General features: G+C 36.8%; 3 protein-coding genes across 6 annotated transcripts; 1 reads left to right on the top strand and 2 right to left on the bottom strand.

The window, feature by feature from the left end:
• Positions 1-854: 854 nt before the first annotated feature.
• On the bottom strand, positions 855-4,182 carry mrps31 (mitochondrial ribosomal protein S31). Its single transcript, XM_052556053.1, has 7 exons — positions 3,775-4,182; positions 2,733-3,161; positions 2,391-2,543; positions 1,903-2,049; positions 1,749-1,822; positions 1,518-1,655; positions 855-1,417 (listed from the first exon to the last, which is right to left on the bottom strand). The coding sequence occupies exons 1-7, from the start codon at positions 3,891-3,893 to the stop codon at positions 1,191-1,193; spliced, it is 1,287 nt and encodes a 428-aa protein (XP_052412013.1). The 5' UTR covers positions 3,894-4,182; the 3' UTR covers positions 855-1,190.
• A 382-nt stretch (positions 4,183-4,564) lies between these two features.
• On the top strand, positions 4,565-11,107 carry LOC127957498 (mitochondrial ornithine transporter 1). Of its 4 annotated transcripts, none has more exons than XM_052556061.1 (7): positions 4,565-4,759; positions 5,313-5,397; positions 5,895-6,153; positions 8,250-8,387; positions 8,499-8,674; positions 9,448-9,606; positions 9,691-11,107. In XM_052556061.1, the coding sequence occupies exons 2-7, from the start codon at positions 5,343-5,345 to the stop codon at positions 9,810-9,812; spliced, it is 909 nt and encodes a 302-aa protein (XP_052412021.1). In that variant the 5' UTR covers positions 4,565-4,759; positions 5,313-5,342; the 3' UTR covers positions 9,813-11,107. The 4 variants fall into 4 exon arrangements, with proteins under 4 accessions (XP_052412021.1, XP_052412018.1, XP_052412019.1 ...); XM_052556058.1 differs by having other exon boundaries at positions 4,566-5,208; positions 5,300-5,397; XM_052556059.1 differs by having other exon boundaries at positions 4,568-4,759; positions 5,300-5,397.
• Positions 11,108-11,109: 2 nt separating this feature from the next.
• LOC127957499 (transmembrane 4 L6 family member 1) lies at positions 11,110-13,567 on the bottom strand. The gene is made up of 5 exons (XM_052556062.1): positions 13,247-13,567; positions 12,701-12,766; positions 12,014-12,150; positions 11,744-11,930; positions 11,110-11,417 (listed from the first exon to the last, which is right to left on the bottom strand). The coding sequence occupies exons 1-5, from the start codon at positions 13,421-13,423 to the stop codon at positions 11,409-11,411; spliced, it is 576 nt and encodes a 191-aa protein (XP_052412022.1). The 5' UTR covers positions 13,424-13,567; the 3' UTR covers positions 11,110-11,408.
• Between the last annotated feature and the right edge of the window lie 592 nt (positions 13,568-14,159).

Here is a 14,159-nt window from a genome sequence, read left to right as displayed (position 1 = left end):
AAATACTATACTGCTTATTGTCATGTTTGCAGATTTGCCTCAACACGTTTGCATGCAGGATTCCCTCGTACATTGAATTTTCCTACATTTCGGATACATGGATTCCGAGAGTAAACTATTTAATGCTCAGTCAGTAAACCAACCAAAAATTCTGACTCATTTTTAACATTACTTTTGATTCATGTGACGCATCCATGGTATCTCAGCAGTTTAAAGCTGAATTCTTCCAACCTTTGCATTTCTGTCATCCAGCAGTCTATTGAAATGTTTTTGGCTAATACAAAGGTGCCCAAACCAGATCCTAGAAAGCTACCTTCCTGTTGAGTTAAGTGCCAACTCTGCTCAAACATGCCAATCTGTAACAAATGTTTCTAAAGGTTTTATTTTTCTGGTGAAGGTATGATTGATTAGGGGTGGAGCTGAACTTTGCAGGAAGGTAGATCTCAAGGAACAGGTTTGGGGACCTACCTGCCTTTGCTCAAAGATTGATATTTTTAAAGGTGATAAACAACATCCTGTTGACCTGAACATATTGACAAATTGTAAATCGCACATTAGTTATTGATATTGACATAATACCACATGTGCGGAGTAAGACTTTGATGTGTTCAAAAGAGTGGGAACCCTGTTTTATTTGTATAGTGCTTTTTAGAATATACACTATTACCAAGCATCTTTACAGATAAAATTAATGTTTATGATACCTTAATGCCTAGCTCTATACATTTAGCAGTTTGGAGCTGGTGATGGGGTATGATAAAAACAACCGAACAGCTGAAAGTTGCTATAGTGTATCATTTTATTTGAGTTTACTGTATGTATGTTGATAAACTTATAGAAATTGAAAAAAAATATATTTTTTTATTCTTCATGCTGCTTTGGAACAACAAGTATTGTGAGAAAAGAAAACAAACTTAATTATGAGCAGCATACACAACATCCAGACTTTATTGAAAAACAGTTATGCTTTAGTAAATCACATATCAGAAAGTTTGCAGCAGGCTGAATATTACTATGATGTAGCTGACCATTAAGAAACGACAATGTTCAAGTCTCTTAATCTGGTGATGGATGCAGTTATTACTTCGAGTTGCTTAATGAAGTTTTGCAAATTATCTCTGCATTTAGGATTTTGCTGGTTCTTGGGCATTCAGGACAGTTACAACCAAAAGCATCTTCTGTCTTCATCCTTATGCCTCAGCCTCTTTCAGAACATCATCTTTCTGTCGGAAGTAGTCCCTGAACCAGTCAATATGATCTTTCTTCTGTTGGACCGTGAGGTTGTGATTCTTTGCGAGGCCTGTGATTACAAGCTCCATGAAGTGCCTGACTGGACCCTGCCGGGGAAATGACTCATCGAGGTGCTTCTCCAGGAACACGTGCTCATGGAAGGGCACACTTGCCTCCTCTTCCAGACCTGAAAAAGTTGCACGATGTGCGCAAAGAAAAGTTTAAGATAAGGTACAGGATTTAAAAACCTGAAGCTAGAAGCAACCTATTCTTGCAGTAGAACTCACCAGCCTCATTGTTGATTGGATACTGCCAAAGTTTGCCCTCTTTGGTCCACTGGATCATCTCCTCAAAGCCATTCCGAGGCGCTTGATTTGTTGCCTGGACAATTTGATTAGCTAGATCAATGTCCCAAAGTGTAAGACCTGAAATTCAGAGCGGGGAATGAGACATGGTAAGTAAATACACTCGGTTTCACTTGAATGGTCTTTATATCTTAAGTCAGAACTTTTCCTTGCCCAGATCTGACGGTGTGTCTTGCTCCATGCCTGCAGTAAATATGTTCAACCTCTTACTAGTGAAAGGACTCTTCCTTTAAAACAAAATAATGCACAAGTTTAGTAGAAAAAATTATTATATTTAAAAAGAAAATATTTTAGGGAAGTTTTTTACCTTCTGCGGACTGCATCTAGTTCACCAGTAATGCCTCTGTCTTGAGTATATCCCTTTCCGTCATCATCAAAACGAATCTGACTGCTAGGTCTGGCGCTTGATCTGCCATTCGTCCTCCTTCCGACTTTCATATCTGCAATTATGTGTCTGAAAGTTTTGAGATGATATCACATAATTCTTCCAACAGATGAACTAATGCTTCGCTTTATTTATATAGTTTTATTAACAAATAAAACCACTTTCACAACAAGCATTATTATGCAATCAAATTCACGGAAATAGCAAGTGATTTTTTTGTTCTTATTGTGATGTACACCTTAGTGAAACACTATCGAGAAAATTGTAGGTCACGAGCCGTAGTCAAATTGTACAAAATTAAGTCTGTTGCTTAAATGGAAGATCAAACTATGTTGTTCTGATTAGATGTATCACTTACAATAAGTTTAATAAGACTCATTTAGGAATCAGACATCAGAATTGAGCCCTACCCTATGTTCTGTCCGTCTGCTCTCTTCTGCGTGTCAGGTACGGCTTCATGTTTCCTCAGCTGCTTAAGAAGCTCTGACTCGGCCTGATGTTTGTTTGGGAGTGTGGATGCAGCAGCAGAGACTGCAGCAACCAGCGCTGGATTCAAGGTCCCACTAGAGTACAGAAAATACTGAACAATTTCACTTCAGGGTGGATGCATTGTTTGCTCATCAGAAATTATGATTTAGACTTGTGATTTAGCTGTTAGTGTAAACATATACAACGTTGCTGTCATTGTAGACATATTAGTTTCAGCATTACCAATTAGTGGATGCATGTACGTATATATATATATAACTCACTGCTGTTGTGAAGCTTCGGCTGTGGCATGCTGGAACATGCTGTGCGCGCTTTCCATGGGCTCTTGGTCGGGCCTCTCACTCATTCGTGGAGTCTTTGAGGGTCTTATTTTGCGTACGGTTGTGACCTCCACCTTCATTGCCCCAAGTAGTTCCAAAAGACTCTCCTTGCCACTTTTTGTCTTTTCCACCTGCTTGCTGTCCTCAGGTTTATCCACTGGTTCGGTCTCTAACTGTGAGGTCAAAGTCGCATTTGAAATTTTGGTGCACTCTTCCATTTCAGTGCTCTTCTGCCCATCAGGGTTAACCTCTTCTTTCGCCTCATTCTCTTCTGGTCTCTTTTCTTTATCTTCAGACAGGGACGTGGGAGTCTCTTTATTTTCACTAAAAGAGATGCTACTGGTTCCTAATGGTCTTGTTGTACATGGAGCCCTGAAATAAAGATATGAGATAAAATGAGTCTTCATAATTTAATATAGAATTTATACATGGGCTGAAATGTATATTTACATTTAGCAGACACTTTTATCCAAAGTGACTTAGAAATGAGGACAATAGAAATTAAATCAAAATAAACAAAAGCAATAATATGCAAGTGCCATGACAAATCTCGTTTAGCCTAACGCAGTACATGTAGCTAGGTTTTTATTTGTTTTTGTTTTTATTTATATTATAAATAACAAAATAGATAGAATAGAAAATAAATAGAAAAAATCTTATAAAAAGAAATCAAGCAATAGAAAATGAATAGAGTGCAAGAGATTGAGGGTCAAGTGTTTTTAAATAAAAACAAATAGATAAAACAGAACTAGAATAGAGAGTGCTAAAGTCAGAGGGTGAAATAAAGATGGAAGAGATTTAAATATTTAATATATTGCAAACACATAATCTAGACGCAAATGGAAAATTCTGCAGGTTAATCAAGTGCTAATTTATTCTGATATCCGAGATATTTCAATTTCAGACTGAGACTTTTAACTTACACGTAACGTTAAACATAATTCAACCAGATCAGAGCTGTCTGTATCTTAAATCAGTAGCTTACCAGATAACAGGAGCAAAACTCTCCCTCTCTTTACATTTTGTGGAAGGTACTCGTGTATTCTGCGTATTAATTAATCCATTTCGAACCTGATAAATATTTATTAACAGTCTTCTATACATGATTGCCCCTCTCAGAAGACCTCAATGTCGTCCATGCACGTTTCCCTGTGCAGCACAATCAACTGTCCGCCAGATGCCTGCCTGAGAGGTATAAATGTTCCGGGCTCCTTTTTGAATAAACCGAAGAGAACTTACGTCTCATTTGTCACATGTTTGAACATTCAGTGATTTTATCTGTTTCAATATATCTGTATCACATACTTTTCTTTAGGATAGCTAAATCGGATTGCAAGAGGAAAAGGGAACCGTTCATAAACTGGTCCAGGGGAAGGCTCCGCTGTCAACCTCCATCGCTCCTAGTGAAGAGAAGCCCGAGTCATTTATACGAGTTGGTTCTTTAGAACAGTTCGTTTTAAAATGATTCATTGAATCTTTTACGCCACGACGTGACCTTTGACATGTCCACGACGCATTTTACCCGCGGTTTTACGTTTTTGTTGTTTTATTGTCCGTAAAGATGTTAACTGTGATGTGAGCGTTTATTAAAACCACTGTCTGTATTACACCATATTTCTGCTAAGTCACCGTAAACTACTAGCATACTAATACAATGTTTAGCATAGAAGCACGTGGTAAAAGTAGAAAAAATGCCATGAAAGTGTGTTATATTCACTGTTCATTGAGTTCATCGTTTGTTTTCTGAGTCGTTAGGTTAAAAAAATACTGAGAGTTAGGTTCGTGACCGAGTCGTTTGGTAAAGATTCGACTCCTTTGAACGATTTGTTCAAGGACCAGGCATACATTCGCTACATCCCTTCGAGAGGTCATGACTCATCTGATCGCAAATTAATAAATTCAGCAAGGAGCCAGCATGAATCAATTTATCTCGCTACATATTTTCTTTGTACGCGCTCTCGTGTAAAAAGGTAGGCATGCTTGTGATTTTTTCGTTGTCACAGTTTTACGTTTAAGATGTTCAATCTCGCTGTTCGTAGTGTTCAGTTCAGGTGATGCAAGAACACGTCTGTCTGGAGCCAGTCGTTTTTGGTCTTACTTTATTTTGCGTCACATAAAAGACAGCTGCATAACAGCAAAAAAAATTGCATCAGAAAGGCGTTTCTAGTGAAAATAATCGCTGTGGTTGAAGAGCTAGGCTTTGTGTGAGTTTTTCAAACCCACATGGTCTGTCATTGTGGCTTGTGACTTTCTCCAGTCGGCACCCTGAACTTCATTACTACATGAAACTTGAAGTTCAGCTTCATGCTGTCTGCTTATGTTACTTTACGCATGTACAAAGTTTTAGTTATACTTCAATCGTACTGTAACTAAATCAACAACAAATTCTGAGTGTTAAGTACCTACCTATTTTGTTTTGGTAAGTTTTATGGTTTACTTTCAAAAATGCTAAGTAAACTTACCATGATTAACTCATTTATTTTATTCTCTCTGGCTTATCTTTTGCACAGATCTTTGATTTAGGACTTTTTGGAGCGCTTGGAACCTTTCATCATGTCACCACATCCTGTGGTTCAGGCAATAATAGACCTCTCTGCTGGTGCTATAGGTAACTTCACCTTACCTCAAGGTCATTCTGGGGCACAATCGGGTACATTTCCCTGGGCCCTATGATGATCGAGCGGGGGTTCACTTTGTCAGCATTGTAAATCCTTTCTTTTGTCAGCTCTTATCAGAGCTTTGATCGGTGTGTTTTTGCTTACCCCTGTGGACCCATTGTCACAGCAGTCCCTACCCCATGCACACAAACACGCACACACACACACACACACACACTGACTTGTTCTGTCTGGCTTAGATCATTCTGATAGATGTGTGAGGATGATTGTAGTTTGTGATACTGTTTGTAGATTAGTTGTAGAACATTGCTTTATAACCCTTAAACAAATTTGTACCGCAGAAAAAACAAGAAAGAGCAATACACAGACAAATGTATTTATATAATCATGATTGAAGGCTAATGATACCATTCCTACTGTCCATTTGTTTTGACAAGAGAAGAAGGTAATTTCTCTTTCTGTTCTCCCGCTTCTCCTTTCTCTTTAGGGGGCACAGCTTGTGTATTTAGTGGTCAACCTTTGGACACCGCTAAGGTGAAAATGCAGACATTCCCCACTTTGTACAGAGGCTTTGTGCACTGCTTTGTGTCTACATACAGACAGGTGGGCCTTCGAGGGCTGTATCAAGGTACAACACCGGCCCTCATGGCCAACATCGCGGAGAACTCTGTGCTCTTCATGTGCTACGGCTTTTGCCAAGAGGTGGTTCGCTTCATCTCTGGTCAGGAGAAAGGGGCTGTGCTCAGGCAAGTTCTGTCTGTATTTTGAACAGTACATTTACATTTATGCATTTTGGCAGATGGTTTTATCTTAAGCAACTTACATTGCATTAAAGGTTTAGCTCACCTCTTGAGGCATCCTAGGTGTATATGACTTTTTCTTTCTTTCAGATAAATCCAATAGCAGTTATGTTAAAAATGGTCCTGGCACTTCTAAGCTCTATCATTGTATTGGGCAGGAGTTTCTGTTCAACAGTCCAAAACAAGTTAAATAAAGTGCGCTTATCCTGAATAAAACCAGCTTCACACGGCTCTGGGGCATGAATAAAGGCCTCATGTAGTGAATCAATGCATTTTTTTTGTCAGAATAATTCCATATTTCAAATGTAATAAACACTTTTCTCTCATTTCTGCTGATTGTTGTATGTGGAGGCGTTCCGGCGGATGATGTAGGACGTATGCGTTGCACGCGCCTCTGAGAAAAGCTAGTCTCACGAGTTTGTTTAAAGAAGCAAAGTTTCCTAACTTTAGTAAAGGAAATTTTTTTTTTATATATATACAAATCCTCACTTTTTTGCTTCTAATTTGTGACTGGCGTTTTTTTTGTTTTCTCTCCATGTTCATCTCTACTCATGCTAAGCGTTGATAGAAAAGTATTTATTATGTTTGAAATATGGATATTTTTCTGACATTATGCATGGATTCGCTACAGGAGACCTTAATTCACCCCCCCGGAACCATGTGAGGCACGTTTTATTATGGATGCACACACTTTGTTTAACGTGTTTTGGACTGTTGAACAGAAACACCAGCCCAATACAATGATAGAGCTTAGAAGTGCCAGGACCATTTTTTATAAAACTCTGATTGGATTCGTCTGAAAGAAGAAAGTCATATACACCTAGGATGCCTCAAGGGTGAGTAAAACACAGGCTAGTTTTCATTTTTGGGTGAACTAACCCTTTGAAGGTGTATACCTCAAATTATATATATATATATATATATATTAGTTTACATTCCCTGGAAATAAAAGCCATGACTTTGGTTGCGAGCACCATGCTGTACTGTTTGAATAGTATCTGATAATTAGCTGCTAAAAAAGTTTGAATTATTTATTGGAAGCTCTAAAATAAATGAATGATGGAAGGGTTTAGCTTCTAAAGTAGTTTTATTTAATTATTAATTAAATTGAAAAGTGATGCATAGGAGGTAGTAGATAATTATTTTCATTTTTTTATAATTCATTCATTCGCTGCAGATAAAGTTGTTCCATTGGGTTGTACATATAAATGAATTTCAAATGGCTCAGGAGATATTATTTTAAATATTAAAGGTTTTTTTTTTTGTCTAAAAAAATTTCACTGAGAATGTGTACATTGCTGTGCAACATAACACTTAAAAGTTTGGCGGTCAATAAGATTTGTTTTTAGAGTTTTATAAGAATTTTCTGATCAGATCACAGAGGCTGCATTTATTTGATTACTATACTGTAAAAACAGAAATATTGTGAAATATTTCCATTTAAAATAACCGTTTTCTATTTGAATATAGTTTGATATACAGCCAAGTATGGTGACCCATACTCAGAATTCGTGCTCTGCATCCAAAGTACACACACACACACACACACACACACACACACACACACACACAGAGCAGTGGGCAGCCATTTATGCTGTGGTGCCTGAGGATCAGTTTGGGGTTCAGTGCCTTGCTCAAGGGCACCTCAGTTGTAGTATTGTCAACCTGAGACTCAAACCCACAACCTTAGGGTTAGGAGTCGAACTCTCTTAATATTAATATTAACCACTACTGCTTAATATTTGTGGAAACTTTGATGGAAACTTTTCTTTACTGAATAGAAACTTCAAAAGAATAGCATTTTTTAATAAACATTATTTTGTAACCTTATAAATCTCTTTTCGATAACTTTAATGTTTCTTTGCTGATTAATCTACAGTATATGAATCTGTATCCTTTTATTCATTTCTTTAAAAAACATATAAGTAAATCTTACTGACCCTAAACTTTTGCATAGTAATTTATATACATATCATGATCACAATTTTAGTAAATAAAAAACAAAATATATGTATTAACACTTATTTCCCATGTCTGTTCAGTGACGTGCAGAAAGCGTGTGCAGGCTCTGTGGCCTCTGTTTTCTCCTCTCTGGTCTTATGTCCCACTGAGCTGGTGAAGTGCCGACTGCAGGCCATGCATGAGATGGCAGCTTCCGGCAAGATCAGGCACAGTCAGAAGTAAAGATTGAGCCATCCTTTCTGTGGATAATGTGCACATTTTTATTTGCTAGTATTACTCATGATATCATATACCTCTTTTCTCATATTAAGCATGTTTGTGTTTTTCAGCACAGTTTGGTCCGTGACAAAGTCCATTATGCATAATGATGGTTTTGCAGGGTTCTTCCAGGGTTTAACCCCCACAATTGCACGAGAGGTGCCTGGATATTTCTGTTTCTTTGGAGCATATGAGGTCTGTCGCTCTCTCTTTGCTGATTACATGCACTGTGGCAAGGATGACATAGGTATGGGAACAGTTACAGTTTCTACATGTTATCTTTAAAATGATTCAACCGTGTTGACAACATAATGACTAACAGCATACTTTTTCTCATTTATTGATTGGTCTGCTATTTTTTTCTGTTGGCGTATATGAATCAGTCATTAGGAGGACAAGGACAAACATTTCAAATCAGTCAGTAATCTAAGAACTCATTGTTTTAAATCTAGCTGGTCGTTCAGTTTGCTCAGTTGATAGCGAGAAAGACACATATCTCTTGTAGGCTTTAGAAGTCCCTTCTTTCTTGTAAAAAGTCAGGATTTTACACACCAAAAATTTGGGGTCAGAAAGATTTATTTGGTACTTTTCTTCTGTGACGATTTATTAAATTTAATAAATGTGACAGTAAAGGCTTTTATATTGTTACAGAAAAAGTATTTCAAATATATGCTCTACTTTTTCTGTTCATCAGTTTTCATCAGCTTTGCCATCACTGGGATAAATTAAAATGGCAAATATATTAAAATAGAGAATGCTATAATAATTGTTGACAGTTTTTCACAATATTTCCGTTTACTCAAATTTGATCTAATAAATGCAGCCTTGGTCAACATAAAATACTTTTTTCTAAAAGCTTTCAAAAGCATTAAAATCTTACCGCCCTCAAACAAAGGTTCTGTATTTGTTGTAGTTTTTCTAGTAGGACTCCCGCCTGCATTACTTTGCTCATGTTTGTGTGATGTTCATGGTAATTGATTAATGTCAGCTTTAATAGGTTGCTGTGTCTGTGTTTTGCAGGTGTAGCTCCTATTGTGTTCAGTGGAGGTTTTGGGGGAGCTTGTCTCTGGCTTGTGGTTTACCCCATGGATTGTGTTAAATCCAGAATACAGGTCATGTCGATGACAGGCAAGCAGTCAGGCTTCTTCAAGACTTTCATGCATATCTTCAGAACGGAAGGTATGAGAAAAAAATTGTATAAAAATTGTAAATGGACATTAACATGAAAACCCTGTTTTGACTTGTTTTTGTCTAATTCTTTAGGTGTAAGGGCTTTATATTCCGGTCTGACTCCTACAATGATCCGTACGTTTCCAGCCAACGGTGCTCTGTTCTTAGGTTATGAAGCCAGCCGCAAACTCATGATGGAACAGTTTGAGAGCTGACCCTGTAACAGCACGCTTTTATTTCTCTGGTCAGATTTTGAGCCTTTTTAAATGACCAGTCTATAGTTTTTCATTCAACATGTCATGGTTTGCACACACTAACACACATTTTTTTATGATGTTTGCTTTGTTTTATTTATTTTGATAACACTTTACAGTAAGGTTATACTTGTTTAGTGAGTTCATCGGGTATCGTGAACTATCATAAAGCATTTATTAATCTAGGTTAATGTAAAAATATACTATTGTTAATACATTGGTTTATAATACATTAATGTGAATGTAAACATTTAGGGCATAATGTTAACAAATTTAACTTTACTGTAAAGTGTTACCATTATTTTTTATGTTATGTGGCTAAACCTAGGTCTGACGGTCTAAAAACATTTCCGTTGTGCTAGTAACTTTATTCCCATCATGCCTTCATGCCTACAATTGGAAACATTTACTCTACATACATGCAATTTTCAGGCTACCTCTGTATTCTTTGCCAGTTTTGTAATTCGTTAAGTCCCGTTGAATGAACTAGAACTATGCAATTCAGTTTTGAATGCTATTCTCTTGAATACTAATGGACAAAAGATACATTTGCCATGAATACGTGAATGATCTGACTTCCAACAAACCCTAGTTTTAGAAATGCACTAAATGTGTTTAATCAGCATAACCATAAGCTTTGTATGTTTGGGTTTTCATTTAGTATTTCAAGTGAGGGGAAGAATGCCTTAATCATGATTGCTTCAGTTCTAACTAGGAAATCTGTGTTTATGTGATTAACCGTTAAATTTGGTTACTGGATTGATGACTTAATAACGTCTTATTCACTTTGTAACATTTCGTATTCATTTTAAATGTTTGAAAAGAACAAACCTTTTAAAATTTAGACTGTCGTTGTGACAGTGTGATGTTTTTGTATGTGAGCCTATGCTTCTTATACGTTCAGTCGTAGAACATTTACACCACAGACAGTCAGATCATTTAAAAATAGTGTACTTTAAGTCAGCTGTACATTATAGCAGTATTACATTTTGTGACATCTTAGAATCTGAAATGTACTGACTGTAAATATTCCACAATTTGATTCTGTTCTGAAAGAGTTAGGTTTGTATAGTTAAACACCAGCTCTCTACCGAACTGAATAACTTTGTAAAACCAGGATTGCATTTCATGTGAGCTATGTGATTTTTTTTAGTGTTGTTAAAGAGATTTGAATTAACTTGATACAAAATCATAGATTTCTGGGGAGAATTAAATTGTGTAAATGTGAATTAAAGTCTGACAAAACATATCAACCACACTGTGTACAAGTTTGGATTTTATTTATATTTTGGAATGTTTATTTCATTTCTAAACTATAAAAATACAGATGGATACAAAACAAGTGTTATGCTAGTAATTAAAGCCATTTTCCTTTAAAATATTTGCACTGGAAGTCATTGTACATAAGCTTTTACTAGAAAAACAGTATTAAACATCAGCAACAAACCAATAGATGAAAACAAGATTTGAAGAAGTTTACACAAACAAACGGAGAGCATCTTCCACGAGAGGACGCTGGTTATATGAGACACGAGGATGTGATCTCTGGCTCCTGGATTACAGCGGCTACAAAATAACAGCAGAAAGTGTCAGAGAAAAACACATTTATTTGATAAGACAGTAGATAACAGACAGGAAAGCATTAGGTGTTCTCTAAGTGTACTCATGTTGAATTGAATTAAAGTTTTGGCATTAACAAAGGTGAAAATGAATAAAGTATTACAATTACTGCAGATGAAATGTGTCTCTGCCTGGTTAAATCTTGACATTAAGTGGTATGATATTTCTTTAATATTCAATGTTGTCTGTTGTTTTGTTTTTTCTTGTGAAAAATGACATCAGAAGGCCTCACTATTGTAAAACGAATGCAGTGTTTGTCTTATTGCTCTCACCCCTTTCTCTTTGCAGGTTCCACAGAGGCAGCCGAAGAGGCCGTTGATCATCTGTGTGCCACAGAGGATGAGCTGCAGAGCGCTGGTCACCAGCAGTGTTGAGAACAGACCCACATTAAACTCCACCACATTCTTTGGCTCAGTGCAGGTTCCCCAGCTGCTACGGTCTTTAAGGTAACTCTCTTCTCTGAGAGATACAGACAAAACACATTTAAACATATCTAAACATTGTAAGGATTGTCATTACAAGTGCTGAGGTCTGTCTCTTACTGGTTTTTGAAGGGAGTTCCCCACATGATATAGTATTGTTTACAGTATGGCCCATTGATTAGACCCATCATTGCCACTACGAAACTGTAAAGGGCACCAGCTACACCCACTGCTGCAAATAAAATGGACAGGAACATCTAAAATAGAAAATGCATCATCAGAAGGATTTCATTTAAGCACATAATATACAAGAAGTTAATTCAAACAAGCAGTTCCTTGTGAATTGTTGTCAAAATTTTCAGCATGGTCATATTGAAGACACTGAATTTTCTGAACACTCAACAACATGGCCGAAAAGTGACCTTCTACAAATGTGTCATTGCTCAGTTGAGGTTCTGCAAATATTTGCAATGAGGCCACATTTTCCAAGCCACGTGTCAGACTCATGAGTCACATCATGTGACATATGTTCTTCAAATCACATGTATTCGGTTATATTATAAATACATTAATTTGTCTTGGTTCTTCCTTTACTTAGCATGCAGCATCATCACAAAATATTGATGTAGAAACCCATTTCTGTGATTTACTTGTATGTATCAAGCTTTTTAAAGGTGTTAAATGCATCACTTTTCCTGAACTTGGACAATCTTCCTCATAGTTGAATTTCTAAAGCATTATAGATATTTGAAAAACTTCAGACTAAAAAATTAAGTGTCTGTTGGCGTCAGGGTTGAGCAAACTCACCCCACAGCGATTAGCACAGCAACCCTGTTTTCCAGTCAGGTGAATGTGAAACGCTGGAATCAGCACCTGGAGGAGAGAGAGGACCGTTCTTCAAGATTATCAACACTTTGTCATTTGACACCATTTGGATTGTCTTTAACACACAATAAATGTATTCTATATTTTTTTCTTTCAAGGTCACACTTTGGATTCACTTTGATTTCCATTTGGTGTGACACTACTGTAATACTTCTCTGCTGTAGTATAATAACTATTTGGCTCATAAAGATAGGCGTTGCCCATGAAACATCAGGATTTTCTTTAATCTCATGGTTTCTCATAAAACAAGACGAAAATCTTTTTGCACATTCCTTTCCCAAATCAAATTAAGACTTGGCTTATTCTTACAAATGCAGCTTGTTCATAGAAACATGTGACTGACAAGCTCCAAACTAAACTCAGAATCATATCTATACAATATATATTGTCATATGATGCATAAACAGAATTAGAATTTTTATATAGTTCAAAATTACTTTGTTTAGAATTAAATCAAGTCAGACTTACCAGGATTCCCCCTCCAACTAGTCCTCCCATGTATTTGACCTCCTCAGTAATCTGTTGATTCTGTGCATATTTTACATCCCAGCCAGGAAAAAACAGTATAATATTACATATTATGGAGATGACCGCCAGCGGGTAAAGACCTGTCCCGACGCAAAGCGCACATTTTCCAGTACACATGCTGCAAGATGAGTGTTGATCCTGAATTCAAAGAACAGCTATAATTTCGACACTAAAAAGAGCTTGACAAAAAGTTTGGTTATGGTCTTGGAGTCGCATACACACACCCTGAAGATGTCTGTCTGCCAGAGTGCAGAGGTTTTAATAAACACAGCTAGTTATTTATTACTGTCCAGCCCATCCATGTAACCACACCCTGTCCAGAGAATCTCTATCCAAATCATACGATATCAAATTATATTGTTTTATTTACTCTTGTTTCTTAGGTGCTTGTAATGTACAGTGTTTACCTGTTCATACATGAAAACCTTTTAATCCAGAACTCTCTGGAATTCACACAGGACTAAAAAACTTTTACAATAACCATCATCAGACATTAAAAACTTCAGCTTATAACCCATTGATGTTTACACATATTTAATGACATTTTTGTTGGGATCTGTATCATTCTGTTTGTCATAGCAGTTCTTACAGTACATCTGAGTCAGATCTGACATGAAATAAATGACAGACTGTGGAGAAGTGTTCTGGGTGTTGTATTCACTGAATTATATTTGTACAGGGTGCTGTAAAGCAAATGAACTGTGAGACTTTGGACTCTCTCTGTAGTGAGAGAAAAATGTCATGACTGTGAGTGACACAGTAAAGCAAATAGAGTCATCTAAAAAACTGTGTGCCGTTTCCTTTGTCAGTATAAAAGAGGAATCATTAAACGACAGTTGCTGTCCAGCCTATT

Source organism: Carassius gibelio, chromosome B5 (assembly GCF_023724105.1).
Source record: "Carassius gibelio isolate Cgi1373 ecotype wild population from Czech Republic chromosome B5, carGib1.2-hapl.c, whole genome shotgun sequence".
Lineage (NCBI taxonomy): Eukaryota > Metazoa > Chordata > Actinopteri > Cypriniformes > Cyprinidae > Carassius > Carassius gibelio.
Note: the sequence above shows the minus strand (reverse complement) of the source record. Positions and strands in the feature narration are given on the sequence as shown.